This window comes from Phocoena sinus, chromosome 5, assembly GCF_008692025.1.
Source record: "Phocoena sinus isolate mPhoSin1 chromosome 5, mPhoSin1.pri, whole genome shotgun sequence".
NCBI classification, from domain to species: domain Eukaryota; kingdom Metazoa; phylum Chordata; class Mammalia; order Artiodactyla; family Phocoenidae; genus Phocoena; species Phocoena sinus.
In genome coordinates, this window is record NC_045767.1 from 75,955,051 (window position 1) to 75,982,757 (window position 27,707).

The 27,707-nt window shown below is 43.1% G+C and overlaps 1 protein-coding gene across 2 annotated transcripts; it reads left to right on the top strand.

The window, feature by feature from the left end:
* The first annotated feature begins 2,080 nt into the window (after positions 1 to 2,080).
* Positions 2,081 to 18,669, top strand: SRD5A3 (steroid 5 alpha-reductase 3). Of its 2 annotated transcripts, XR_004350042.1 has the most exons (6): positions 2,081 to 2,397; positions 9,604 to 9,746; positions 11,542 to 11,739; positions 15,130 to 15,264; positions 16,336 to 17,940; positions 18,470 to 18,669. XR_004350042.1 is itself a non-coding variant. In XM_032632908.1 (5 exons), the coding sequence occupies exons 1-5, from the start codon at positions 2,177 to 2,179 to the stop codon at positions 16,593 to 16,595; spliced, it is 957 nt and encodes a 318-aa protein (XP_032488799.1). In that variant the 5' UTR covers positions 2,081 to 2,176; the 3' UTR covers positions 16,596 to 18,669. The 2 variants fall into 2 exon arrangements, 1 of the variants encoding a protein (XP_032488799.1); XM_032632908.1 differs by having other exon boundaries at positions 16,336 to 18,669.
* Positions 18,670 to 27,707: the final 9,038 nt, after the last annotated feature.

The following is a 27,707-nucleotide window of genomic DNA, read 5'->3' on the forward strand; positions in this document are numbered from 1 at the left end:
AAATAGAAATGACCAATATTTAGAAACTGAGTTTTGTATCCAACCTTACCAAACTCTATTAGTTCTAATATGTTATCTGCAGACTCTCTTGGAGTTTCATATTACCTTCAAATAATAACAGCTCGTTTCTTACTTTGTAGTCTGTAGACCTGTTATTTCTTTCTCCTATTTATTGAGCTAGCTAGGGCCTTTAGGAAAGCAGTGACTCCAAAGGTGATTGAATTTTGGTTTCATATTTTGAAGGTAGAGCCAACAGGATTTGCTGACAGATTGTATTTAGCAAGAGAGTAATCAAGGGTGAGTTCAAGGTTTTTGGCCTGAACAACTGGAAAAACGGCATTGTCATTTACTGCAGGCCAAGCCAGAGGTTTGCTGATTATACAGTGCAGGTAATTAAATGAAGAAAGACAAAAACTGATTGATACTTCTTGGCGATGATCTGTCTAACAGGCTTTAGCCTGGTTTTTCACTTTTGAAATAACTCACTCCAGTAAGGATTTAAACATTTACAAATGCTTACAGTAGGGTTTGACTTGTGGCTTCCTGTTCAGCCACTGCCCTCTACAGGGGGCTTGTCTGAATATAAGCTGTGAACTCTAACTAAAATTCAAGCCAGAAAACATGGGATAATTTTTCCCTCCAGCTTCGTCTTTCCTGTTTCCACTACACACACACACACACACACACACACACCCCACATCTTGTTTTGTGATCCTTCCCCAGATCAGGTAACTACAAGAGAACCTCCCACTCTGGAAACTTGATCCCTGCAATGAACTTCCAGGTAGCTTGTCTGGAAAGATGTTCTAGAAAGTCCAGCAGCATTTCTATGGGGTTAACCTAAGAACAGTGAAGAGACAATGAAGAGGTGACCCCTGCAGATGAAACCCTAGGTCATACAGAGAGACCTCATTGTCCCAGCTGGAAGGCCAATTTGACTAACCTTTATCACATGTTTCTCAAGTCACTGGTAAAGGCTGAAGTGCCCTTGAACAAAGAACCAAAACTCTTAAGAAGCTGGCACATTTAACATTCCAAAGAACTGTTCAAGCCACAATAACCTTCCTACCCAGTTCCCTGTGGCTCATTCAACACAAATGTAGGGTATCACACTGGGGTAAGGGCGGCCACTCCCCTCTCCTACCCCTCACCTGCCACCCAACCTCAAGAACCTAAGCTCCAGAAGGGCAGGGACATTGTCCTGTAAGCCTCTCTGTCCTTGGTGGGCAAAACAATGCCTGTCATATAAGAGGCATACAATATTTTAAGCACTGACATTTTCAAGGCTTTAAAAAACTTACCTAAAAGAGTTAAATTTACATTTGTCCTAACTGAAAATCAATGTTGTTTAAAATTGATGAGTCAATAAAAATAGCAGTCACTACACGGAGTAAATATCAAAGAAACGGCAGACGGTGTTAAAAACTTTGCCTCCAAGAAGTGGAACTCTAGTAGGGAGAGGACTGCAGTTTTTAAAATAGAATTTTTACCACTTTCATTTTTGTACGTGCAATTGTCTTGACTTTCTACTTTACGTGTTTAAATTATACACATTCCTAACATCCTAATACAACTATTCATTTTCTTGTATGACCCGCCTTCTTTATCCATATATTCACACATTCATATTAATATAGTTGTTCGCAATCATAGCTATATATTTTAGTCTTTTTTTTCGCTTAGCCTACAGTTTCAGTTATCATAAACAGTTTTCCGTGTTTCGACCGTCTTCATAATTATGTTAATGGATTCATGATACTCCAATGTTATTGTACCATAATTTAGCTAGATACCTTAACGTGGAACATTCTGGATTGTTTCCACTTTTCCAATGAAAACAGTGCTGCAGTGAAGACTTGCAGACGTGGTCTTGCTCGTTCCGCTGCTTTAAATCATACTGTTGAGTCGTATTTCTGGGGTTCCATATAGGAACCCCGACTCAGACTAGTGATAGAGCGATCAACAAGCTCCAGCAAGACCCAGACCAAGAAATTCGCGCGGCAGGGCGGTGCCTCCTCCCGGGAGGCGTGTCCTGGGCGGGGCCGAGCGCGACCCAGCCCTGCGCTGCGTCACCCACGTCCCGCCCGGCTGAGACCGGCGCGCCGCGCACGAGTGGCCGTTCCTCCGCCAACGGGTGGCGAGGGCCCGGGGAGCGCGGACGCCGGGCGCGCCGGCCATGGCTCCCTGGGCGGGCGCCGAACTCTCGGCGCTGAATCCGCTGCGTGCCGTGTGGCTCACGCTGGCCGCGGCCTTCCTGCTGACCCTACTGCTGCAGCTCGTGCCGTCCGGCCTGCTTCCGGGCTGCGCGCTCTTCCAGGACCTGATCCGCTATGGAAAAACCAAGGAAGGGGGGCCGTCGCGACCGGCCGCCTGTCGGGCCTTTGATGTCCCCAAGAGGTAACCGCGCCCGTGCGCGAGTCCTGGCTGCCTAGGCGCGGAGACCGGGGGCGCCCCGCTCGAGCAGCCGGCAGGGGGCAGCAGAGGTGGGAGCGGGGCCGGCGCGGACCGGCCCGGGAGGCCCAGGCGGGTTCCTTGACGCGGCGCAACGCCGGCCCGCTCTCCGGCTCTGCCCGCGTCCTTTGCGTGGCGCTGGGGGCTGAATGCCGCGAGTGTCCGCCGACACCGAGGGTGCTGAGCCGCGCGCACCTTCCGGGGCGCAGGAACGTGAACTTCTGGCCGCACGTAGCCTTTCCTTCGGGGTAAATGGCAGCGCTTCCCAATTTAGGCCCGGTCACCAGGCGGTAAATTAAAGTTTCCCAAAATTCTCCTGTTTCCTCTCTCCTGCACTCTGGGGGCTCATAAGCTAACTTGAGGTCGCCGGAACTCACTAAAAATTAAGGCAGGCCCTCCTTTCGCGCCTCTGTGTCCCGTATTTGTTTCCCAACTCTCAACAGTTAGGATGAAGGGTGAGACGCGGGTCACCAACTGGCGCCCACCTCCTTCGATCACACTGACGCTCCTTACCCGCATCTCGGCAGGTGCCCCTGGAGAAATGTTGCCCAAGATGGCACATTTTAGGCAAGCCTGGTCCCTAAGCCCCATTTGACTTTCAGCAGATTTCATAACTAAGTTCAACGAGAGATTAAATCGTTAGGACTTAAATAGAATTCTTTCAGAAATTGTAAGGTTTGTTATAGTTTCGGTTTTTTGTTTGCTTTTCTTTAAATTCAGAACATTACCGGGAAGAGTCAGCCAAACGCTGCTAGACGGTAGGAATATAGCAGTGGCTTTTCTTGGAGATGCAGCCTAAGTTGGCGTTTAGGAAGGAATCTGGAGAAAAGTGATAGGGTTTCTGATGTATTAAAACACTTTGGTTCTCACTTAGACCTCGCATTAGGCGGTGCCCCAGGTCTGCAGACAAGAAAGAGTCTAAATAAACTTGGCTTCCCACTTTTGACTGTTGCAGAAATATTCATCAGGTATTAACACTGAGAAGCGAGCACTAGGTCATTCTGAGGAAATGTAACGGGAATGAGGCTCTGGGAAGAAGTAGATGATTCACACACAGTGATTAAACCTCCTATTTCTTAGAAGCTCTTTGTAAGCTAAAATTTCCGGTCATCCTATTTTTCATCAGGTTTTGAGTGTAGTACTTTTCTATTTCATAGCAGGAACATTCCTAGATTGTCATTTTTTTAGTGTTACAAGGTGAAGAAAAAAATTCTTTTGAGAGTGTGAGTTCTAACAATTTATTTTCTGAATTTTAAAAAAGGTTCTACTGTTTCTGGAGTAGAGGGCACATTTCAAATCATTCCCTGCACTTACCTCTTTGGCTCCCATACCCTACCTGTTACTACTCCGGTCTGTCGTTATATTTGACGGCCAAGAAACAAATTTTGTACCTTTCCCTTACTCTTTACTACAAAATTGGTACTTTTTGGGCTCCTTGTAACTTCTACTATATTATGAAATAATTTATGTGTTTTTCTTCTTCGAGAATTCTAGAACGGACCCTTCCATGGTGTTTTGTTTGGTCTTTTTTCTAAATTTAAACTAAAATTTCTTTTCATACTAGAGAAGGTGCAGCAAATCCAGGCCAGTCATGAAAGGCAAAAATGTCTAGATGCTATATTTAAATATTTTTCCTTGTTCAGAATTCAGTAGTACTCTTAAAGGTGAAAGTAAGCCTGTAATTTTTACACTTAGAAATAGGCAGCTGTATATCACGTTTCTGCACCCAAGAGCTTAGGTGAATTTGTTTGGGATTATTTTTTCCTAAAGAGGAAAGAATTAAACCTTAATTGAATTCATGGAATGTTGATTCCATTACCCCTGCCTGGTAGATTTTTTTTTTTTTTAATTAAGGTGATAGTTACTTTTCTTGTTTTCTTTTGGTTCCTGGAGTTTTGTTTTTGTGCTTTTTTAATTTTTAAAAATAATTTATTTATTTTATTTATTTATTTTTGGCTGCATTGGGTCTTCATTGCTGCGGGCAGGCTTTCTCTAGTTGTGGCTACTACTCGTTGAGGTGCGCAGGCTTCTCACTGCGATGGCTTCTCTTGTTGCAGAGCATGGTCTCTAGGCCTGCGGGCTTCAGTAGTTGTGGCATGCGGGCTCTAGAGCACAGGCTCAGTAGTTGTGGCACATGGGCTTAGTTGCTCCACGGCATGTGGAATCTTCCCGGACCAGAGCTCGAACCCATGTCCCCTGCATTGGCAGGTGGATTCTTAACCACTGTGCCACCAGGGAAGCCCTTCCTGGAGTTTTGATTTCCCAGAAAGTCTGAATAAATACATGACCTCGAACGTGAGTCACAGTGCTCTTGACTTGCATAGTGTATATGGAAGTACTTCTGTTTCTAATATTTCAAAATGTTATAGAAACATTGCAATTGAATTGAACTGTAGAGACAAAGAGAACCATCCAGACTTTCCCTACTAGGGTTCAGGGTTCCTAACCAGCAGTCCAGGGGATCTGTGGATAGAATTTGGGGCAAATTGGATTGGAAAAAATTACATCTTTATTTCACTAACCTCTAGCTGAAATTTGGCACTTTCTTAATGATGAATGTAATCAACAAACCACAGTAGAATTAGCAATTCCTGCAATTTTGTGACAAGTTTTTTAATGTTATATTAAAAATATTGAGGAGACCTCAAAACATTATTTTCACTATAAGAATACTGTATTATCCTCCACTATATCTTGTTATTTAATACATTAATTAAGAAGCACATATATTACAAATGTTTCTTAGTGGTTGTGTTACCTATATTTCAGCATAATTGGTTTTGTTTATCCCTATGTCTTTTAGGCATGTAGCCTTCACCAGACTGCCAAAGGAGTGCATGATGGAAGAAAAATGTCAGGAATCCCTGCTCTAGACTGTAAACTCCATATGTTTACATTTGTCTTGTTTGTTACCATATCCCGGGCTCAATGCCTGATAATAATAAGGTCCTCAATCAATGTTTTGAATGAATCAAAAAAAAAAAAAAGGTTTTAGCTTTAATCGGTTTGTTGATTAACTTGACTGCTTTCTCTGAGAGTAACTTTGGATGTGGTACCTTCTCTTTCATTCATTTATTTAACCATTGTTTATAGAGTACTTACTATTGCCAGGAGCTATTCTAGGTTCCTTGGAGCCTTTGTTTTTGTAAAACGGTAAATATGTAAACAAATCTTGTAAAACAAGCAAAATAATTTCAGATGGTAATAAGTGCTTCAGAGGAAATCCAGCCTGGTTACTTGATCATGAGGAAGATGGGGTTGCTGATGACAACACTAGAAAGGATCAGAAAGGGGCAGGGCAGGAGATGAGTTCATTTTGGGAGGCCAGGACAGACAGCAGGCCTTACAGACCATAGTGGAGATTAGATTTTATTCTGAGTATGTGGAAAGCAGCTTTAGGATGGGGAAGGGGGCATGGCATTATGTGATTTATGTTTGAGAGGATGACTAGCCATTGTGTGGAGAAGACTGGGTAAGAGGCCGTTAAGGGTGCTCCAGGCAAGAGGTGGTGGTATGGACTAGAGTGTTAGCATAATAGCACCTGTTCCTCATACAGGTGGTGATGACATTAAAGCACGTGGCACAGGGCCAGGCACCTCGTCAGAACTCAGGAACCATTGGTTTCCTTCCTTAATTAAACCTATGACTCCCCTAACTGGTCCTGGGATCAGTTCTTGCAATCAGCAAGTAGTGTTAGATCAGATATCTCCTGTCCCAGAACCATCTAGTGGCTTCCAGCTCACACCCAGGAAGAGTCCAAGACCCTGTACAGTCTTGTCCCCACCACCTCACTGAGATCCTATCATTTGCCCCCTGTGTGGCTCCAATCCAGTTTTCTGGGTCTCTCTGCTTGTTTTCTGTCCCCTCAGGGGCTTCGCCTTGTAGAGGCCTTTCCTCTACCTGGAAAGCTCTTCCCTCAAATAGCCAGATGGTTTACGCCCTCACTTCCTATAATTCTGCTCAGGTATAACCTTCTCAACGAGGCTGCCCTACCCACCCTGTTTAAAAGTATAATACTACCATCCCCAGCACTCCTTCGTCTCTTCCCAACTTTAGTTTTCTTGTTAGCAATTATCACCTCCTGACATGGTGTAAATTTTACTTCTGTGTGTAACTGTGAGTATAAGCTCCATGAGGGCAGGAACTGTTGTCTTTTGTGTTCATTGCTGTATCCCCAGAGCCTAGAGCAGTCCCTGGCTTATGCTAAGCACCAAAATGTTTGTTAAGTCAGAGGAGTGCTTGCTCGGTGCCCAGCCCTGAGCTACCATAAGGGTCCCCATATCCCTGCTCCCAGGGGTTCACTTCAGTTAAGCAAAGTGCCAAGGGAGGAAAAAGAGGGAGAGTGTCTAGAAGAGAAGGAAGGAGAGTTTTCAGATCTGCTTTTGAGGCTAGAGCTGGGTCTTTTCAAAAAACAGATGTAACCACGAATTAAGAGTAGGACACGTTTCCTGTAGCAGGAAATAAGGCAAGCAAAACAAGAGATAGAATGTGCAAAATGTAGGAATAAGAAAAACAATCTGCCTGTGAATCAAAACCCCATGGCACAAGTAGGGCACAGCAAAATGTGGCTTAGCATCTTATATCAAACATTCTTGAGTAATTTGGTTGACTTATGGTTTGGTATAAATTGGTACATGTAACATAGGGCTGGAAAAGCAGGTTCTGGCAAGTCTAGATGGCATGAATAGGAGCACAGCCATGTGATTTTAACTTCAGAGTCATCAGGGCTGAGTGTGGAGCCAAACACTGCCACTTACTGCATGACCTTGGATGAGTAACTTAACCTTCTGAGCCTTAGTTTTCTCAGCTGCCACGTGTAAATATAATGCAAACTTGACAGGATTGTTGGGAAGATGAAATGAAATACTCTTTAACTGGTCTCCCCACAACTGGACGATTCTCTTTCCTTACCAGGGGGATTTTTTTTAACTTAAAAAAGACCAAAATGAATGAACAATGCTCTCTCTCTTTTTTTCTTTTGATTGTGATATAATATACATGACATACCATTTTACACTTTAACCCTTTTTGCGTGTACAGCTCGTTGGCTTTAAGTACATTTACATTGTTGTGCAGCCATCACCACTGTCGTCATCTCCAGAACTTTTCCATCAGCCAGAAGGATTTTTAAAACATAAAGTATTACTTCAGGTTGCTGTGTTCAGATGCCTTCCCATCCCACTTAAAAGCCAGTGTCCTGGGCTTCCCTGGTGGCACAGTGGTTGAGAGAGTCCGCCTGCTAATGCAGGGGACACGGGTTCGTGCCCCGGTCCGGGAAGATCCCACATGCCGCAGAGCCGCTGGGCCCGTGGGCCATGGCCGCTGAGCCTGCGCGAAAAAGCCAGTGTCCTTACAGGGCCCTGTAGGGTCTGCCCTTGCTTTTAATGCCCTAGCACCCTCCACACATGTGTCCTTTGTTGTGCCTCAGGGCCTTCGTGGTGGTTGTTTCCTCTGCCTAGAACATTCTTTGCTCAGAAATTCACAAAGGTTATTCATTCTAGCCAAGTGTCAGTTCCAGAGAGGCCATCCTTGACCACTCACCCAGAATGGCCTCCCCTCTGCACCGTCTCTGTCCCCTCACCCAGCACTGGGCTAGACGTCTACAGGTTCATTTGCTGACTGTCTGCGGAAAGATAAACTTCATCACGGCAGCCACCTGTTCAGTTTGCTCCCTGCTGTGTCTCCAGCTCCAAGAACATCACCTAGCGTGTTCTAAGTGCTCAGTAAATTGTTTTGAAAACATGAAGTAGGTAAAGCGGCTGAAAGTTGCTCCTCAGAAGCCGGCCCCTCCCCTTTCCATGGGAGCCTGCAGAGCACCTTGCAGCTGCCATTCTGCTCTGCTGGCTCAGACCAGACCTGGGCTCAGTTCTAGGAAGTGTGTCTTATGGAAGACCCTGGGAGGCAACCAAAGGCCGGGGGCCCAGGGGTGGGGACGAGGGGGTAGACTTGACACTCATGCATGAACTTTGCAGGAAACTAAGCACTTGAGCCTAGAGAAGATCTGAATCCAGAATAACAGGACATCTCAGAGAGGACAGATCTGGTGATAGAATTTGTAACAGTAGTGGGGAGACTAAGTGGGTTGCTATGGAATGGTCAGCTTAGATCAGTGTTTATCAGACGGGTTGTGGGCATAGTCTGGGGGACTGTGAGGTCTGGTACATACAAGCATACTCTGAATCAACTGGAAGAGGAGTCCCTGAATCTATGTGTAATCCTATTGACTCCAGGCTGTCTTACTGCATCACAGATTAATGAGACAAGAAGAAGGGCTTAATATAGATGTGATCATTGAAGACCAGGGAAGGCCAGGTGACCTCCAGGCACCCTGCAGAGTCAGAAAGATTTTGCATTGATTTGATTAGAGAAAAATAGTAGAGGTATAGGTAAAGAGACCTCAAAAAAGCATGTTAGGCCCTGGTGCCGTATTAGGTGATTCCTTTGCAGCAAACCAGCATAATCTTTCATGTTAAATTGACATTGCTAATTTCAACTTTTATTGGTTTTGTGGTTTTATTTATTTCATTCCTTACTGTGTTGATTGCAAAATATGTATTGTATTTGTATGAGAGCGGTACCCATCAGGAGTTGATAGCTAGTTTTATGAGTTAATATTTGTCATGTTATTATAAAAGTAATTTAGATCAACACAATTTAAGAAAACACTGAATCAGAAGACCTTTAAGGTTTCTTGCAACCCTGAGAGCCTGTGATTGTGCAAATCTTGTGTAACAGTTGTACAGCTATTGCAGCAACATCACTCGAGATTTAGAAATCTTCCACAGATTTGGCTAGTGTTAGCACAATCTAGGCTGTCTCTGCCAGGCCGTGGGGCCCCCTATTTTTGAGTTTGAGCCCAATCCTGTTACCTGAAGATAAGAGAGAGCTAATTAACCCTACATCTAAGTTTAACAAGGTCATTCATGTTCTTGTTGACTTTAGGAAGCCTTTTTCTTATTAGTTAACCAGTCCCATCATTTGAAAGGAAATTTCAAAAATCTGAACATCTGTAGGATTCAGGTTCTATTAAAAAAGCAAAGCTATACTTGCAGAATGAAGGAAAGAGGATAGGGAAACTAAAAATAGTCTTCCTGTATAAAGGCTTAAAGTGGATCCACTCTGATTATTACCTAACTTGTTTTCCCTCCGCAGGTATTTTTCTCACTTCTATATCATCTCAGTGCTGTGGAATGGCTTCCTGCTTTGGAGCCTTACTCAGTCTCTGTTTGTGGGAGCACCTTTTCCAAACTGGCTTCATCATTTACTCAGAATTCTTGGGGCTGCGCAATTCCGAGGTAACAACTCCTCTGGCTAATACCAACCATTGTATCCTGTTCCTGTCTCTCCTGCCTGCGGGGAGGTGTTCTCGGTATTTCATAGCCACTCTCAGCTTCTTGGCGGGGCTGGGAAGTGAAGGGTGGGGCAGAAAGGGTTCCGCGTGGATCACAGCCAGATGGCCAAGGGGAAGGCCCCAAGTCCTTCACTGAGATCATGGCAGAGCTGAGAGTCAGCTCTTCATCCCTGATTTCCCAGCAAGTGCTGTGCTGAACAGGACTGGCTATTCTCCCTCTGATATTTTTAGTACTTTAGGATCCCTCAGGTTTGCCTTGAAACATTTATCTCATATATAGTTCCAACCACAGTCATGCCTCTGGACTCCAGAAATTTGATAGAAAATTACTTTTTGATCACAGGTTAAAAATGTTTGTTATGCTGTGAGGCTTTGGTTATATTAAAAAATTGACTGTAAATAGTTGTTGATCAGATGATTACAAAATAGCATTTAAATTTGCCTCACTGTGCCTTGAATAAAGGATACACAGAACAATTTAAAAGGTAAGGAATTGAAGGTGAAAACCATAAAGTGGCCTCAATTAATATCAGGCATCAGGAGAGGGGCAGAATTAGAAACAAATTGTTCTGGTGCTATCTCTGTCCTTTGTTCCAGCAGCCAAACCGCTGGCTTCCTAGGAACAGTCCTTTTCTGTATAACCAGAGGAACTTGTTGCAAAAGATGACAGAAAGAAAAAGCTATGCAGATCTTACTTGGGAGGGGAAGATACCTCGGTGAATCCCACTTCACCCATTAGAACTTTACCTCTTCATTCGCTTACTGGGGGGCTGGCTGGGGTTCGGATATTTGAAGGGTGGTTGTGAGGAGTTGTATTTGGTTGGTTGTTTTATCCTATTCCTGAAGAGTTAGAACCAGGTTTCACTATATTTAAATGAGAAAAGCAGGCAAAGCCAATCTGTGTGATAGAAGTCTCCATAGAGCGTACCCGTGGGAGGGTGCGGGGAGGGGCAGTGCCTGGAGGGGAGCACGAGGTGCTGGCTGTGTTCTGTTTCTTGATGTAGGGGCTGGTCGTACGGGTGGGATGGGCTGGTGTACTTTGCAAAAATTCATTAGGCTGTGTCCTTATTGTATTTTTATGATGTGTGTGATAACATTTTTAAAAAACATCTAGATTTTATGTCATTTTAAAAACCAGCATTTCTTCTGACTTCTCTTGAGGCAGAGGGCTGAGAGGCAGATAGGAAGATAGATCTCAAGTCTCACAGTCCCCCAAAAGTATAATTTCTTTTTTTTTTAAAATACGGAAAGAAATGCATAACTCTTCCTGTCTCTGTTCCCATCCCCCTTTCTGCTTCAGTATATGCCTGTGTCTCTTCTCCCCCCTGACCTCAGGGATCCCACCAGGAGTCCTTGCTCAGAGGTCATCCAGGAACTCTTCCTATCTTCAGATGGGGATTAGTGCCAGGGACCAGAGACCATGGAGTTTGGGTTCTGAGAGCATGGATCCCTTCACAGCCATGTAACCCAGAAGGCTTTCACATCACAGCGTAGAGTCAGGAGACCCGAGTCTGTCTCAGCTCTGTCACCAGCTTACTGTGTAACCTTGAGCCAAATGCCTTGACTTCACTTGGCTCACTCCCTCGTTGCCAAACAAAGGAGGTGTTAGGCTGGATGATATCTAGGGCCCCTTCCAAGCTCTGATCTTGTTTAATACCCTGTTTAACAGTAGGGGAAATCATAACTTTGGATTAGTCCTGGAGAGAGAGATGCTGAGTGTGTTCCATTCTGAATTGTAGGGGGTGAGCTCGCGCTGTCTGCGTTCTTAGTGCTAGTGTTTCTGTGGCTGCACAGCCTACGAAGACTCTTCGAGTGCTTCTATGTCAGTGTCTTCTCCAATGCCATGATTCACGTCGTGCAGTACTGTTTTGGACTTGTCTACTATGTCCTTGTTGGCCTAACTGTGTTGAGCCAAGTGCCAATGGACGGCAGGAATGGTGAGTGGTTGCTGGGGTCTGTCAGCTGAGTCACTGGGTATATGAGGGACTCTGGGTGAAGCATTCCACCAAGCATTATGGAAGTTAGAAAGTAGGAGTTCACTTTGCATTTGAGGAGTTTGGGCTCTAATTGTAGCTTTAAAAAGTCAACATGCCCAAGGGTGCCTAGCAGATGCACATCACAACCATAACTGCTAAAACCTGAGAGATACCAATGTAAGCAGCAATGCCTTCAGTAAAGAGAATAAAGTGCAAAGTCTTCAGGAGGCCTGGTTTAGGGATGAAGAAGTGGGATGTGGGGTTTCCATCAGTGGGATTGAAGTCAGTGAACTTCTGTGGAGTTAGTCTGGAAAGGAAGAGGCAGTGTGGTCAAGAGTAGAACAGGAAGCAGGGGAACACACTGGAACAGGAGAAAGGGTCAGCAAGCCAAGCTGCCTCACCAAAGCCTCCTCATCCAGGGGTGGAGGGGTGAGGGATGAGGGTGGGGAAGGGAAAGTTGTTGTGCACGGTGAAATCATGGAATACCAGAGGAGGAAAGGGTGGCCTGAGCTCATGGTGAATAGTTGGGATTTGACGAGGAGGTAGGGAGCCATTTTGTTGCCATCTCGTTCTTGTGATTGTTCCCGTTGTAACAAAGCTTATTTCAAGTGAGGTAGCCTGAGCGGAGAGGACAAAAGAGCACTGTGGTAAATCAAATTTGTGCCTTAACACTTCTGAGCTCTCACTAGCCAGGAAGAGGGAAGCAAAATCATGACTTTGTTTATGAGGAGGAAATGAAATGTGATTTGGGGGATGGGGGAGAGGGAGGATTGGATATCTGACATTTCTGACCATGGTTTTTGTAAAAGCAGTGCATGCTTAAAATAAAGAATTCAAGTCCTTTTGGGTGATGGAAATGAGTTTTCTAGTGCTGAGCTTAACTTCATCTCGCACCCTTGGTATCCGTCAGCCCACAAGCTCTAGGGTAGGTCCTTCACAGCCGTTTTCACTAAGCCCAAGTCTCCCTGTTTCCTAAAGCTGCCCTATCCCTCCTTGTAAATTGAGCCCATGGTCTGGATATTTCCAGTACTCAGTGAGTGAGCTCTCTCCTCAGGTTTGATTTCAGTGTCAAGTACCCCTTGATTGGCCTCTCTCTCTGTTGCTGTAGGACAGCCCGTGGCCTCCATGGCGCAAGGAACGATTTTAAAGTATGACTTATTGACGCTCTTTCTCAATTCCTGAGTTGTTTATTGGCTCCAGCCACTCAGTTAGCATCTCTCCATCTAATTTCTCTGAACGTAAGTCAGTTTTTCCTACCTGAGCTTTCGGCTGTGGCATCCTTGTGCCTCCCATGTCATGGTTTGAGCCGTCATTCCTGGAGAACAGTCCGAGGTTTTTAACCCAAAGGAGCTTTCCAAAGCACTTTGGTAACCCACTAGCTTGCAGTCTGTTAGCATTACATATCTCTCCTGGAGTTTCCTCTGCTGGCTGGACCCCAACTTCCACCTTCCTTCCTGTATAAGAAGTCAAGGAAAGGCTGCTGAGACACCCACAAAATAGCTTGTAGACCCTAGACACTCCTTTCTGAAGTTTTCTGAAACTTGTGTTTCACCTACCTGTCCTTCAAGAGATCATCTGGGACAGTATGGGGAGGACTGGTTTCAGGAATTCACTGGAAGAGAACACTGGGGCATTTGCCAGCTGCAGAGTCTGATAGAAATGACGGGCTTGGGCGTCAGATGGGCCTGAGTCTGAAGTCTGGCTTATTAACATCTCAGAGCCTCAGAACCTTCATCTGGAATTAGGGACATATACTGATTTCAGAGGGTTTTTGTGGAAGTGGAAAGAAAGTGTGTCTGTAAACTACCCATATCTTCACATCTCCTTGCCTTCAGAATCTAGAGGGTCCACCCCCAGTCACTCTCCATTACATTGTTCTGTTGTTTTTTCTTCAGAGTACCATCTGTACCTTAAATTATCTTGGTTATTGATTTTTTTACTTGTTTCATCTCTTGCTACTAGAGTGTGAGTTCATGAGGACTGGGACCTCACCTGACTTACCCACTGCTTTATCCCTTGTGAGAGATGCCACGCTCAGTAGACACTCAATAAGGAACGAATGAATAAATGAATAACTAAATACTACACAGATTAGACTCTCAGTAAATAGCCTTCCTCCTGCCTCCCCTTTCCTGTATCAAAACTTACTCTTAAATTTTTTTTTCTCTCATAGGTAATTTCTCTGCCTTTAGAGTAGGTGACTTACTTGGCTGTAACATGAACTCTCAGACACTTGCTTCAACTTTTAGTCCTGTGGTGACTTGCTCTTATAGCCTCTGATTTAAAACTATTTTTCATAGTCTGTTTATTTTTAACTTATAAAAATATAACTATTTAGTTAAATGGCTAAACTTAGTCAACATTAAGAGACTATGGTAGATTGTTTAGAGAAAGCAAGTTTTTAAAGGAAATTTACACAATTAGATTTTGGTGGACTGTCATTAGTCATTAGCTGTCATCAGCTGAGTCCTGCCTCCAGGTACCCATATGGAATAGCTTGATCCTTGGTTCTCCTACCTGAATCAACTTTGTAGGGGCTCCCTCTTGGCTGCAGAGCCTCCGGCTCTTCCCCGTTGTCAATGGACAGCTTTGTTTTTTCAGTCAAATCCCTGACTAGCCTCACTGCTTCCTGCTGAACATAGGGAAGTCCTTAATTTGTTTTTCTAATGCCAGTCCTTAGAAAACCTGCATTCTTCACATCTTCTTGGTAGCTGGAGAAGAAAGAAGATGAAACTTTTGAGTGTTTCTACTCCTGAAACGAAATCTCTCTGACTAGATTCTCTCTAATCAGAAAGGGATACTGTTTTGGTCTTTATCTTGCAGTTTCCATTACTCCTCTTTTTGAGAAGTTCCACTGTTAGCCTTTACTTCCAGTGATTTTCTTCACTGGCCAGAGCCAGTCAAGTCAGCCTTAAAGGTTTCCTTAGAAATGGCTCGGGATGAGATCCTTTAGGAAGTGTTTTTCTGACGGACTGTAAGAAAGAGGACATAAAACCAGGCTTAGAAATAAAAATGCTAAGTAGTCTCACCACACAAGAGTGCATCACAAGAGTGGGAGACAGAGCTGACCCCTGTGCTTGAAGCACTTGAAGAAGGAACAAGAGAATGTGTTGATACGGAATTCTCTGCCAGGGGCCCCTGAAGCTGCCCCTGGCTGAGGAGCACACCTCCCCCATCCACAGGGATGCTGTTCTCCCCTCTGTACTTGGGAAATTATAGCAGGATGATTTTCCAGTCGTGAAGAACAGAATAAGTAGGTAATGGTGTTCTACTGATTATATGATTTTTTTAATGCTCTGAGCCTCTGAAATTTTGCAGAGTTGGCTAATAAGATAATTCTTATTTCTGTAGTCTATGTGATAGGGAAAAATCTCTTGATGCAAGCTCGGTGGTTCCATATCCTCGGAATGATGATGTTCATCTGGTCATCTGTCCATCAGTATAAGTGTCATGTCATTCTCGGCAATCTCAGGAAAAATAAAGCAGGTGAGATATCTTTTAGAACCACTGCATGTGGATTTTAGCCCTCAGAAGTTAGGTGTACGTATTACTTCTCTCTTTTCTTTCCTGCCCTAATTAGTTGACTAATCTATCAAATGATCTTTTTTTTTTTTTTTTTTCCTTGTGGTACGCGGGCCTCTCCCGTTGCGGAGCACAGGCTCCACGCAGGCCCAGCGGCCATGGCTCATGGGCCCAGCCGCTCTGCCGGCTGTGGGATCTTCCCGGACCGGGGCATGAACCCGCGTCCCCTGCATCGGCAGGCGGACTCTCAACCATTGCACTACCAGGGAAGCCCTCCAATGCTCATTTTTGACAAGACTCTCTGGGTCTTGATCTTCCCATCTGTAAAATGAGAGCATTTTACTGAAAGACCTCCCTGACACCATCTAGCCCTGACATTCTACGACTGTATTCTGTGCCCACATTTTGGGACCTACACTGCATATATGTGTCTAACCAGCATGTGAGCCCTAGTATTACTGTGCCAAGTTAGTATCATTCCAGCTAAGGCAAAAAAACCTTGACTCTTTAGTTAACTTGTGTTGACTTATCACAGTTAGAGTTTTTATTAGACTTTTTGAAATATTAAAAATGGAATAGTACTATTCAGCGCTTATCAAGTGCTTATTTTGTGCCGGCCCTGTTCTGAGTGCTTTATATGTAACTTCACAGTACTCGCTTTAGGCGGGTACAGTCTTATCCTCATTTTATAGTTGAGGAAAGAGAGGCACAGAGAGGTTAAGCAACTTATCTAAAGTTCAACAGCTTGTAAGTGGCAGAGCTAGGATTTGAACTCATGCAGTCTGACGCTGGTGTCTGAGTTCTTAATAGCTTGGAGGATTGTTGGAGAAACTTATTTACAGTTGTTAGTATAACCTCAGCATGTGACTTTTTAATATGTAGTAGAATGACAATGGAGGTGTGACAGGATGGTGGTTTGTACAGGTCTGTGACACCTTTTTCTAAATGAGTTTTATAAATTATTTGGAGGGTGAAGTGGTAAAACTTTGTTCTGGCAACTTCGAATGTTCAGGGTATCTTCTTTTTCCATTTCAGGAGTGGTCATTCACTGTAACCACCGAATCCCTTTTGGAGACTGGTTTGAATACGTTTCTTCCCCTAACTACTTGGCAGAGCTGATGATCTACATTTCCATGGCTGTCACCTTTGGTTTCCACAACTTAACTTGGTGGCTCGTGGTAACATATGTCTTCTTCAGCCAGGCCCTGTCTGCTTTCCTCAGCCACAAATTCTACAAAAGCAAATTCGTCTCCTACCCGAAGCACAGGAAAGCTTTCCTACCATTTCTGTTTTAAGATAATCTCAGTTATGAGGAATGCACACCAGGTGACAGTTCCAATTCCCAAGGACAACGAAGTCTAGAGACCAAAGTACAATTTCTGTAGAACTGTTTAAAACCCTCTGGTCCATTTCTGTTACCAGAAGTCTTCAGTGCATGAGCAAAGCAATACCACTCAAGAAAATGAGTCTTGGGACTTCCTTGGCAGTCCAATGGTTAAGGCTCCGCACTTCCACTGCAGGGGGCATGGGTTTGATCCCTGGTTGGGGAACTAAGATCTCACTTGCTGCTCAGCGTGGCAAAATAAATAAAAATTTTTTTAACAATGGAAGAAATTGAGTCTTCAGAGAAGAAATACTTCTGGCAGACCTGGGAGTGCTATGTCTGCTTTCTAAGATGCTTTATAAAAGCAGCCAAATGCTAAAAAGTAGATGAGACTTTTCCAAGCTGCTTCAAAAACAGACTAATCAAGAATATACAAACAGCTTCAAACAAACACACACACAGTGGAAGAGATAAGGTCATCTGTGGCTTTGTTTTTGCTAGAGACAAATTAACTAGACTACACAATAAGCAATATAGCAGATGCTCAGTAACTGCTTGTTGCCTATCAGTCAAAGCTGAACAGCCTTTGACAATAACAACAATGTATAATTTCACACCAATGGATTCTGGGAAAAGTGAGTTTATTGAAGTGAGCTTATACTTATTACCACAAAGACTTCCAGCTATGTAACCATCAATAGTCATTTCCCCCTCAAATCATAGCCTAACAAAGTTTGAAACCTCTTTTATTTAATATTTTTTTGACATCCCTTTCTAGGGAGTACCTTAAAAGTGTAAGCGTCTGAAATAAAATATTTTTATATTTATGCATGAAAAGCCCTCATGAATGGAACTGACTTGCACTCGGTATTGGATAGTGCTGTAGCCTCATTCATATGTAGTTATTCAAATTGGATTAATGTCTGCCCGAGTGTATTTTAACTAATAGAATGAATCTGAAGACATTTAAAAATGAAGTTTACACTTAAGATAGCTTATGTTAAAGAAAATATCCATGATTAAATCAAGTGGATATAACCGCATGGTGTGAAAGTAGAAAATAATACTATAGCCTGAGCAACGCAGTAAAAAACTGCACATTCGTACAGCATAAGACTTACTGGCTTACTGGCTGAGGTATTAACTTTATTTCTTTTATACAGATATCTTCTTATAGTCTACTAGGTACTAAAGTTTTGCACTAAGATGTACCGTGCTGTGGGGGAAAGCACCTCATTATTAACCAGACACGCATGGAAGGCACAGTCTAAGAATATCCTCCCAGCCTGCATCTCTGGAGTAGTAAACCGAAGCTGGTAAACAGATTCTTTTTAACCCAGCTTTCAATATACGTATATCAGCACATTTTCTAAAGTGCTTGGATGTCTGAAGTAGCATTTTCTCCCCAATAATCAAATACCACTTCCATCAGCTGTTCCATCTAATAAATGACATGGTCATTTCATTTATCATTTAGGTTTGCCATCCTCAGGACCGGGACTCGGGAACAAAACTTTCTACACCAGAAATGTAAAGCATATTGCATTTTGGTCTTAATTTCCACACAAATGGCATAAATAATTTTAGCATATTATTTGGGGAGAAAAATGTATTTTGCTTTAGCATACGGTTTTATACCAGGTTAGACTAGGAATTTGTCTGCTATTCTGGAATTTCATTGTACTTTTAAGTAAAATAATGAGCATTCCCTGTGAAGAAGCCTGTCGGGCCCTGAGAGAGGGTTCCCAGTCAGCTCTGTGCTCCCCACGTTCTTGCCATCGTTCTCATGCTTCTCCTGTCTTCTACTCTCCCTCCCCCTTCCTTGCCCAAACATTGCATTTCTAGGTGAAGACAGAAAAGGAAGTAGTGATGTCCTCAAAGAGGCGCCGAACAAAGTTGTGTGGTCTTTGCCGAAAGCTCAGCCGTGGAGAATAATTGAGAATTGTGCTCGCAAGATCACAGTCAACGTTGCTCTTTGTGCTGGTAAAAATAGTCCATGTGCCTAAAGGGAGAACACCAGAGAGAGTCTGCAGATTCTTCACATGGATAATCCAGAAATAGCTTGGGGCTGGAGAGTCTTGATTTTCCTATTGGCTTAGTTGAATAGCTTTACTCTTTAATTCTCTGTTACTGTTAAGTTCGGGAAAATGTTACTGAACTACCTCATGACAGCATTCCCTGGATTAGCTACTGACTAGAAAAGTGTACTGAAAATAGCCTTTGTTTTTAAGTCTCCAAGTTGTAGCTCATCCTCTATACTAACATTTGCTTTCAGTAGCATGGATTCTTTTGTCTCCACAAAGCTTTGTTCTGTATTGTGTTTTTAATTCAATGAGTGGTTATTGCTAGAATTCCTATCCCAAAAAGAAGCCTTTGCTGGTACTCTTATATGAAGCTTAATGGATAAGGAGACTGTAAACATTTGCATAACTGAAGTTACCTGAAAATTCAGACCATTGATAAGTAACATATCTCAAAATGAACTGTTGTATTAAAGGTCTTAAAATAGTAAATGAGCAAGTAGAAATTTTTTACACCTATCTAAGCAATTTCTGCCCACTCGCTTACATTGCTTATCAGAAAAAAAAAAAAATTCAGCTGATTTTTATCAGTGTCTTACATTAGTCTAAGATTTTTCTGATAAATGGACAAGAAACAGTGGAGGTGGCAGTGATCCCTAAGTAATTCACGTGATGCATACTTCATCATTTTTCTCAAATACCAGTGATCTAGAAAGCCATGTATTGGTTTGGGGGAAACAGAGAGCTACTCTATGCACATAATATCGGGTCTCTTCCTTCAAAAAGACTCTGAACGCTTGAAATGCTTAGAGGACAAAAGAACACAAGAGATTTCTCTACACAAAAGACATATCTGCCTCCTGAGCCTAGCCCTCTGGGTAAAGCCTCATAGCACATGTGCAGTTTTTATCAGGGCTCCTTGGTCTACATAGCGTCTTTCTGTGAATTAGATAAGTCGTTACTCTAGAACATCCCCACAAGAGCAGGGCATGAACCTTTGTGGACACAAAAGGCAGCTGGTGATAGGACTGCAGCTCAGTGAGCGGAGCTTGAGCTGGATCTCAGCCCACTCACCCTTCAGCCTGCGGTCCTTTGTGCAGTGAGCAGCCTGCACAACCTTCCAGAGAGACCCTGCTCATCGTGCTGCCTGTCTGTCTGCAGATTCTGTTCACTCTTGAAGAAAACAAAACTTGATTTCATGGAATCATCTCATTGAGAAAGACCATAAGAATTAAACTAGGAGAAGGGGAAGTAAGCACTCCATGCAAAACATCTCCGCTTCCACACACCAGAAGAGGAGTCTGGTGGTTAACAGGTAAGTGACCCTCAAACAGAATGTCTGTGCAGATGCTAGGATGCTGGCCCCAAGTAGAGAGAATATTTTGCTTCTCTGATTACCAGCTCCTGTCTTCCCAGGTTATTGTTCTAGTACAGCGACTCCAAGTCTTTCCACCCCATTGGGACCTCCAGTCTGTCGATAGAACGTAGTCCTTCACCTTTTCTAAGTCATATCTCCTTACCCTGCTTAAGTGAATCACTCTAAGCATTCTCTGTATATATCCCCAGTTCTCTTGCCGCCCCACATTGCTTCTTCCTGGTGGTTTAACCAAGGCACACCCCTGGTTAAATTCAACCCTCCCTCCTTGGTGTGTGCACCTATGCAACGAACTGTGGCTGGAGAAATACAGTCCACCAACATCCCCCTTCGAATTCATGGCCGTTAACCTCAAGTGGTGTTCACTGCTGCAGTCATACTAAATTTCCCCAGTCCATTCACTCCCCCACTCTGCTGACTGTGTCACATCCCTGTCCTCAGGAAAATGAAGCTGCTGGAAGACGGCTTCCACTGTTACCACCACTGCCTCCACCCACCTAAGCATTTGCCCATTTATGTTGTCCGCCCTCGTTACTGTTGAAGGATACTTTCTTCTTAAAAGAGGATGTATAATCATGATTCTCTCACAAATATAAAATGAGCACATGCCAAAGATTTTATTGAACTCATAATGAAGGAACTAGTAAGATGTTAGAACCAGTACCGAGAGTCTGCTGCTTACAGAGTTGCAATATAGCTCAAAGACGAGGTGCAGATAACCTGAGGAGTGTGCTGGACAGGGCACCCGTAATATTTTTTGCTCATTTCCAAGTCATTTGCAGTTTTTTCCTGAGACTAAACAATCTCTCTGGGTTTCTACTCAAAGCTAGGCCCTCTACTTGGGCACTAGAGTCTACCTAAGGACATTGGTTAGCCATTCTTCCTCCTACTAAATCAGCAAAGTTTTGCCATTTCTCAATTTTCCCATCAGCAGAAAAATACCTTTTTAACACCTAACCCCATTGCCCTCACCACTTGATTTTTCTGGTGGCTTCGCAGCAAAACTAGAAAGAGTTATTTTGTTCTTACTAGCTCCAGTTCTTTTTCTCTCGCTGCCAAACCCATTCCAGTCACTCTCCAGACCTCACGACTCAACTGACACTGCTCTTGAAAGTCCATGCTAAATCCAGCAGTCACTTCTCAGTATTCATACCAGCACAGCAGTGGTGGTCTGCCACTTCACCTTGATACACTTCCTTTAATTGACTCCAAGACTCCACACACTCCGAGTTTTCCCCCTACCTCCCTGGCTATTCCTTCCCAGGTTTCTCTACAATTCCTTCTCTCTATCCTGACTTCTGAATGTAGGAATATGCCAATTCCCAGTTTTTGGTCCCTTGGTCCCTCTATCTTTAGATGGTGATCTCATACAGTCTCATGACTTTAAATACTATTTGTATACTGACGACTTCTAAATATATATATCCAGCCTAAACATCATTCCCCAACTCTAGACTCATATGTCCCATTTCCTGCTTAATGTCTCTACTTGGTGTGTAATAGATATCTCGATAGATGTGATTGAATTTCTGATTTTCCTCATCCCCACATCTGATCCTCCTACAGTCTTCCCATTTCTTTATTACTCAAACTGAAAATGATGAGATCTTCCTTGACTCTTCTCTTTCTCTCATGCCCCGCAGACCAATCTGTGGTTCTACATCCAGAAGACATCCCTGTTACATTGACTCTATGAGCTACCATCTTGATTTTAGCCACCATCATTTCTTGCCTAATTTACTGCCCCAGACTCATAATTGGTGTCCTAGCTTTCTCCCTTATTCTCTACAGCTGCTTCTCAGCACAAGCCAGAGTGATCTTTCAGAAACGTAGATCATGCCGCTACTCTCTCAAAACCCTGCAACAGCTCCCAATTTCTTCAGATCAAGGCCAGAGTTACTCCAGTAACCTGCCAGCTTCCCATATGATCTGACCCGCAGTCATCTCCCTTACCTCATCTCCTATTCTTACCCTCATGCCCTCTTCCTACACACTGGCCCCCTTGCTGTCCCGTATACATATCCGCCGTGCTCCTATTTTAGGGCCTTTGCACTGGCTGTTTCTTCTGCCTAGAGTGCTCCTCCTCCAGAGGGCCACGTGGCTGACCCCCGCGCCCCCTTTAAGTCGGATCATCTGCTGCTGTGTAATGACGTACTCCAAATCTTAGCAGCATAAAACAGCAAACGTCTCTCGTAGTTCCTGTGGGTCAGGATTTCAGGTACAACTTAGCCGGGTGCCTCTGCCTCAAGAATTCACTGCAGTCAAGGTGTCACCAGGGCTGAGGTCCCATCAGTAAGTTCTATTGTTGTTGTTTTATATAAGAGGGACGTAGGCTCTTATTAACCCAGAGGACTGTTATTTGTACTCCCTGGATCGCATCCTCTGGAATGTGTGGTAATTTAGAATTGGAAGCGCCTGATAGTATCAGGGTGTGTCAATATGAATAAGTAACATCCGAGTGTGCCATTTTGGCATGCATACTAATAAATTTTACTTATTCATAGAGTGTAGACTTATCAAGATCGACAGGAATTTTGGGCTGTGGATAGACCTTAACACTGGTTAGTAGAGGTTGGCCAAGGGCCTGGCTGTCTGTAGACTGAGCACTTATTGCAACTGCCCTGCAGAATCCAGGCCTATCTTACAAGGTCTGTTTTTATTACCCTAAATTCAAACTTATACAGTAAGTGAAACAAGGAAGCCTCCAAGGCAAGTACCTGTGCAACTTGATGGAGCAGCACCCTGATTTGCCTACTATAGAAGACAGTTTTTAATAAAAAGTTACAGGCAGAATGATAGACTTTGCTCCTTCCCTTCATCTCCCACTTGCTGATTAGATTTCCCTAGTCAGCAGTCTTTCATCGTTAGGTCTAAGACAATATTTACAAAATCACCTTTGGAAACTCTGGGTAAAGAATAATGCCATCTTAATCTTGGGTCTGGAAAAGAATTAAAGTCCCCTCAGGAAACAAAGGAGAAAAAAAATGGAAATCAATTAAGAGATTCTCTTTTAGTCCAGGGAAAGGCAGAAGGATTCCCGCCAAACTTAGGAAGTTTACATACAGGCATATTTAGAGAATCGCTACAGGAAACACAATGCTTACTAACAATATTCCTCCTCCTGGATCAAACAATCAGATCAGAGTTTTTTACACCGACTTTGATCAGGTTAGTGACTTACATAAAAAGATCATCTGTCTGTGGCCAGGTCTTTAGATGTTACCCCTCTGAAAACAGAAGAATAGCAATTTATCTATTCAACCAAATTTATTTAACATCTGCTATATCCAAAGCATGGAGGTAGGCTCTGTGGTGCGTACCGGGTTATATAAGACACGATTCTTGCTCTCAATAAGTAACATTTCAGTATGAGGATGACACAGATTTATCAACAACCTATTTCCTTAAGTTAAAGTCATGGAGGGAATCCATCAGCTTCATCATTTCCCTACCACCTCTTGTTCTTCCAGTTCAAATCCTGACACTTGACAGACTATGCAACCATATGCAGCTTCGTGAGCGTATGAGCCGTGCAGTCTCACAGGGCCCTTCTCTCAGAAGGACCCCACGCTTGGTTTAATCCTCTGCTGTTCCTGTCTTGAAATTCTTAATAATTTTATTTTTGAACTTGTGTTTGGCAAGTGAAGTCTGATAGGACAATGGAATATGCACGTGAACAGTGGAAACATAACCAGAGGTTATGCTTGCACGTGCTCAGAGGGCTCGGGCAGTGCAGGCAACCCAGCATGCACACACACGCCTCCGAGGAGCTCGCCAAAGCCGGGCAGGTTCCTGGGCCTGCACGGCAGTGGGGATGGTGGCGGCAACAGCAGAAGCAGAGGCAACAGCTGTGGCAGCCCTGGCTCGACAGGTGGGAAGGGGCTCTGCACGGGGGCAGCACCAGGACCTGCAGTGGGAAGCCAGCTTGCAAGTCCCTGTCATCCACACAAATGAACTCATCAGCCTGACCCTGGGACAGGAACTGCTCGCACTCAGGCAGCAGACTTTATCAGTAAATTAGTACAAAATACATGGACAGGGCTTCCCTGCTGGTGCAGTGATTGAGAGTCCGCCTGCCGATGCAGGGGACACGGGTTCGTGCCCTGGTCCGGGAAGATCCCACATGCCGCGGAGCGGCTGGGCCCGTGAGCCATGGCCGCTGAGCCTGCACGTCCGGAGCCTGTGCTCCGCAACGGGAGAGGCCACAACAGTGAGAGGCCTGCGTACCACAAAAAACAAAAACAAAATACATGAACATTGTAATAAAGCCTATCAGGGAATTATTAGAATTCTTAAAGGATTTAGAATCTCTAGTTTTGAAAACTGCTGCAACATGGTGAAGCAAATAACCACACATGTAGAAATAGAAATTAAATATAAAGATCATCATATTCTACAGAAAATAACACTAGAAAGATGTGGTACATATATAGTGGAATATTACTCAGCCATTAAAAAGAATGAAATTTTGCCATTTCAACAACATGGATGGACTTGGAGGGTATTATACTTAGTGGAATAAGTCAGATAGAGACAAATACTGTGTGTTATCACTTATATGTGGAATCTAAAAAAATAAATGAATATAACAAAACAGAAACAGACTTGCAGATACAGAGAACAAACTAGTGGTTACTGCTGGGGAGAGAGGTAGGAGGAAAGGCAATATAGGGGTAAGGGATTAAGAGGTACAAACTACTAGGTATAAAGTAAGATACAAGGTTGTAATATACAGCACAGGGAATATAGCCAGTATTTTACAATAACTTTATACAGATTATAAAGACATCGATTGACTATGTTGTACACCCAAAACTAATGTTATTGAAATCAACTATACGTCAGTTTTTAAAAAACACTATTTTCATTTGAAGGTCTGAATGAACCAATTGTTAAAGAGGAAGGCAATTAAATCTTTTTCCTTGTAATTGAAGCTACGACAACGGAAAGCATGAACAGGCCTTTTGATTTATACTCAAACCATAAAGTCACTTTCAGTTGCTTGTACGACCTCCACAAGTTTCAGGAAACATTTCCCCATGTCTGAGGAAACATTAAAATGCCATTATATAAATTTATACTTAAATTCAGACTTACATAAAATGTATTCATGTGAAAAATCTGTTTAGAAAAATAATTCCACAAGAATCAACACTAGAATAGACTAGAACTACTAAAATTTATGTCTCAAAATGTTATTAGAAATTTATCTGTGTTGTCACAGCCTATAAAATTTTCTTAACAGTTGCATCAGCAGAAAGATCCTTTTCAAAATGCAAATGGTCATAACTTGTGATCTTGCATTTGCCGAGAGTGACTGATATTTCTTTCAGTCATATCTCGTGGGAAAAAAAACTATGTGAAATGAATTTCTTACCTGTTGAAAATGAAAAAAAAATGACAAGTATAAATCTTAATTTGCAGACAGGTGAGCCAGAAAAATTTTCGTGATCAAGATACCACATTAATATACTGTTGTTGTTTATGGCATTATATAGAATATTGACCCCCCCAAATATATTTTTGCAATTTTTAAGTTCACCGAGTTACCCGTTTATCACCATTACCCCTATTACACTAGTACCTTTAACTGCACTTTTTCCCCTGCTTTTGAACAGGGGTCCCACGTTTTCATTCCGCACTGGGCCCAGCAAATTATGTAGCCAGCCCTGGTCAGGTCAGAGAATGACAAATATTCATCATAAGCCATTATTGAAGACAGTTTGTGCTATGAATGCTTAAGAAGTATAGAAAAGAGCACGATATGCAAGAAAATGCATGTTCTTTCTTTTTTTTTTTTTTTTGCAGTACGCCGGCCTCTCGCTGTTGTGGCCTCTCCCGTCGCGGAGCACAGGCTCCGGACACGCAGACTCAGTGGCTACGGCTCACGGGCCCAGCCGCCCCGCGGCATGTGGGATCTCCCCGGACCGGGGCACAAACCCGCGTTCCCTTCATCGGCAGGCGGACTCTCAACCACTGCGCCACCAGGGAAGCCCAAGAAAACGCATGTTCTTAATGTGTTCCATACAAAAATCTATCAGCTGGTAGGCATTTTACCTATGTTAAGAGTAAAATAATGTAATACTCTGGGCCAGAGTGCAGAATTTGGCAAAAGGAAAAATCTGTATTTGATCCAAAACGGACGTCACAAAAGAACAGTTGGGGACAATACCTCCAATGGGTTGGCATCCTGATTAAAATTATAGTGTTTGCCGTCCAAAGCATGAGATTAACAGGAATAAACATCCATTCAAATGAGGGTCAAACTCATACTTTATAAGCAGTAAGTCGGTCAGATTGTCCTGTCAGCATTCTGTGACTTTCAAGTACGAAGAGCTGTTTTTCCCAAAACCAGAGAAATGGCACCACAGTATGGGCCCTCCCCTTCTAGGATTCTTCAGAACCGACGACTTCTAGTGAACTTTACCGTAGATACAAAATCACCGTAGAGATGACTTACATTTGAAAATGAAACATCAAGGAAAAGCATTTAAACCAGATAAACCAAATTTGCTTCCCATAAGGCTAACAAAAAAGATCCACTTCATTAAAATTATTTTTGTGTGAAGATTGTTACATAAAACAGCTTTAAAAGAAGATGCACATTTACCCAAAACAAATTTAGTTCTGTCTTTCTGACTTAATGAAGTTATGGATTTCTAAGTGATATAATTTGTGTTATCAGTGCTTTTAATGGGTCACATTTCTAGTACCTATAATGTTAAAATAGACTGAGAAAAGCTGCAAGCATGTACAGAATTACAGAGAAAGGCATCATAAACAATGTCTACAAAATTAGGAAAAACAAGCGCAATACATATAAAAATGAGAAAATAAACACTCATATAAAGCCCTCTTACAAATTAGTGACAAAATAACTGCAGCAGGCCTCAGTTTTCTAGGCTGACTGTATCAAAGTTAGATTTGAAAGACAAAAGCAAGTTTAAAAGAACTGTCTGAGGAGAGTGTGGAAAAGAGTGGCATTCCTCTGTCTGGGTGGTCCTCAGGGAATACAGTGACTGGTGGTTAGGCTTTATTAGCCAAAATGCCCTGCCTGCCCCCTCAGCCCGCCCTACTCTCCCTAAACCACTAGCACCAGAAAGCTTGGAATTTACAGTGAAAATAATGAGCTAGAACAAGGTCAAAGAGAAAAGGATGTTTATCAGATACCATCAACACAGTGGCAAAAACAAAAATAAAAACAAACACACACAAAAACCTGAGATTAGCTATTTATCTAGGTATAGTCTGGAAAGGGTGGGACTGCAGGCCTCTTGTTATCATACATGTGTGATTCCAGCTGTGTGGAGGGTATATGGGGTTGTTATATTCTAGGGCTATAAAGTAACAGAGCTCCTTGCTCTAGTGTAGGGGAAGGATTGCAAACGGGCAGGCTGAAGCCCAAATCAGACTCATGGGTGTTAATTTGCCAGCACAGTTTTGAACATTTTTTAATGGGCGGCTGTGATGGTTAGTTTTACGTGTCAATTTAGCTAGGCTCTGGTGCTCAATGGCTTGTTCAAACACTAATCTAATGTTGCTTGTGAAGATGTTTCGTAGGTGTGATTAACATCTGTAATTAGTTTACCTTAAGTAAAGGAAGTCTCCCTCAGTGATGAGCGTGGCCTTCATCTGATAAACCGAAGTCCTTGAAAGCAAAATCTGAGGTTTCCTGGAGAAGGAATTA

What these genes read in the sequence shown, in the direction of transcription:
- SRD5A3 (XM_032632908.1), top strand. Translation starts at nt 2,177, where the DNA reads ATGGCTCCCTGGGCGGGCGCCGAACTCTCGGCGCTGAATCCGCTGCGT. An exon ending in GCCTTTGATGTCCCCAAGAG is followed by an intron (nt 2,398 to 9,603) that starts GTAACCGCGCCC and finishes TTCCCTCCGCAG; the next exon opens with GTATTTTTCTCACTTCTATA. An exon ending in TCTCAGGAAAAATAAAGCAG is followed by an intron (nt 15,265 to 16,335) that starts GTGAGATATCTT and finishes TTTCCATTTCAG; the next exon opens with GAGTGGTCATTCACTGTAAC.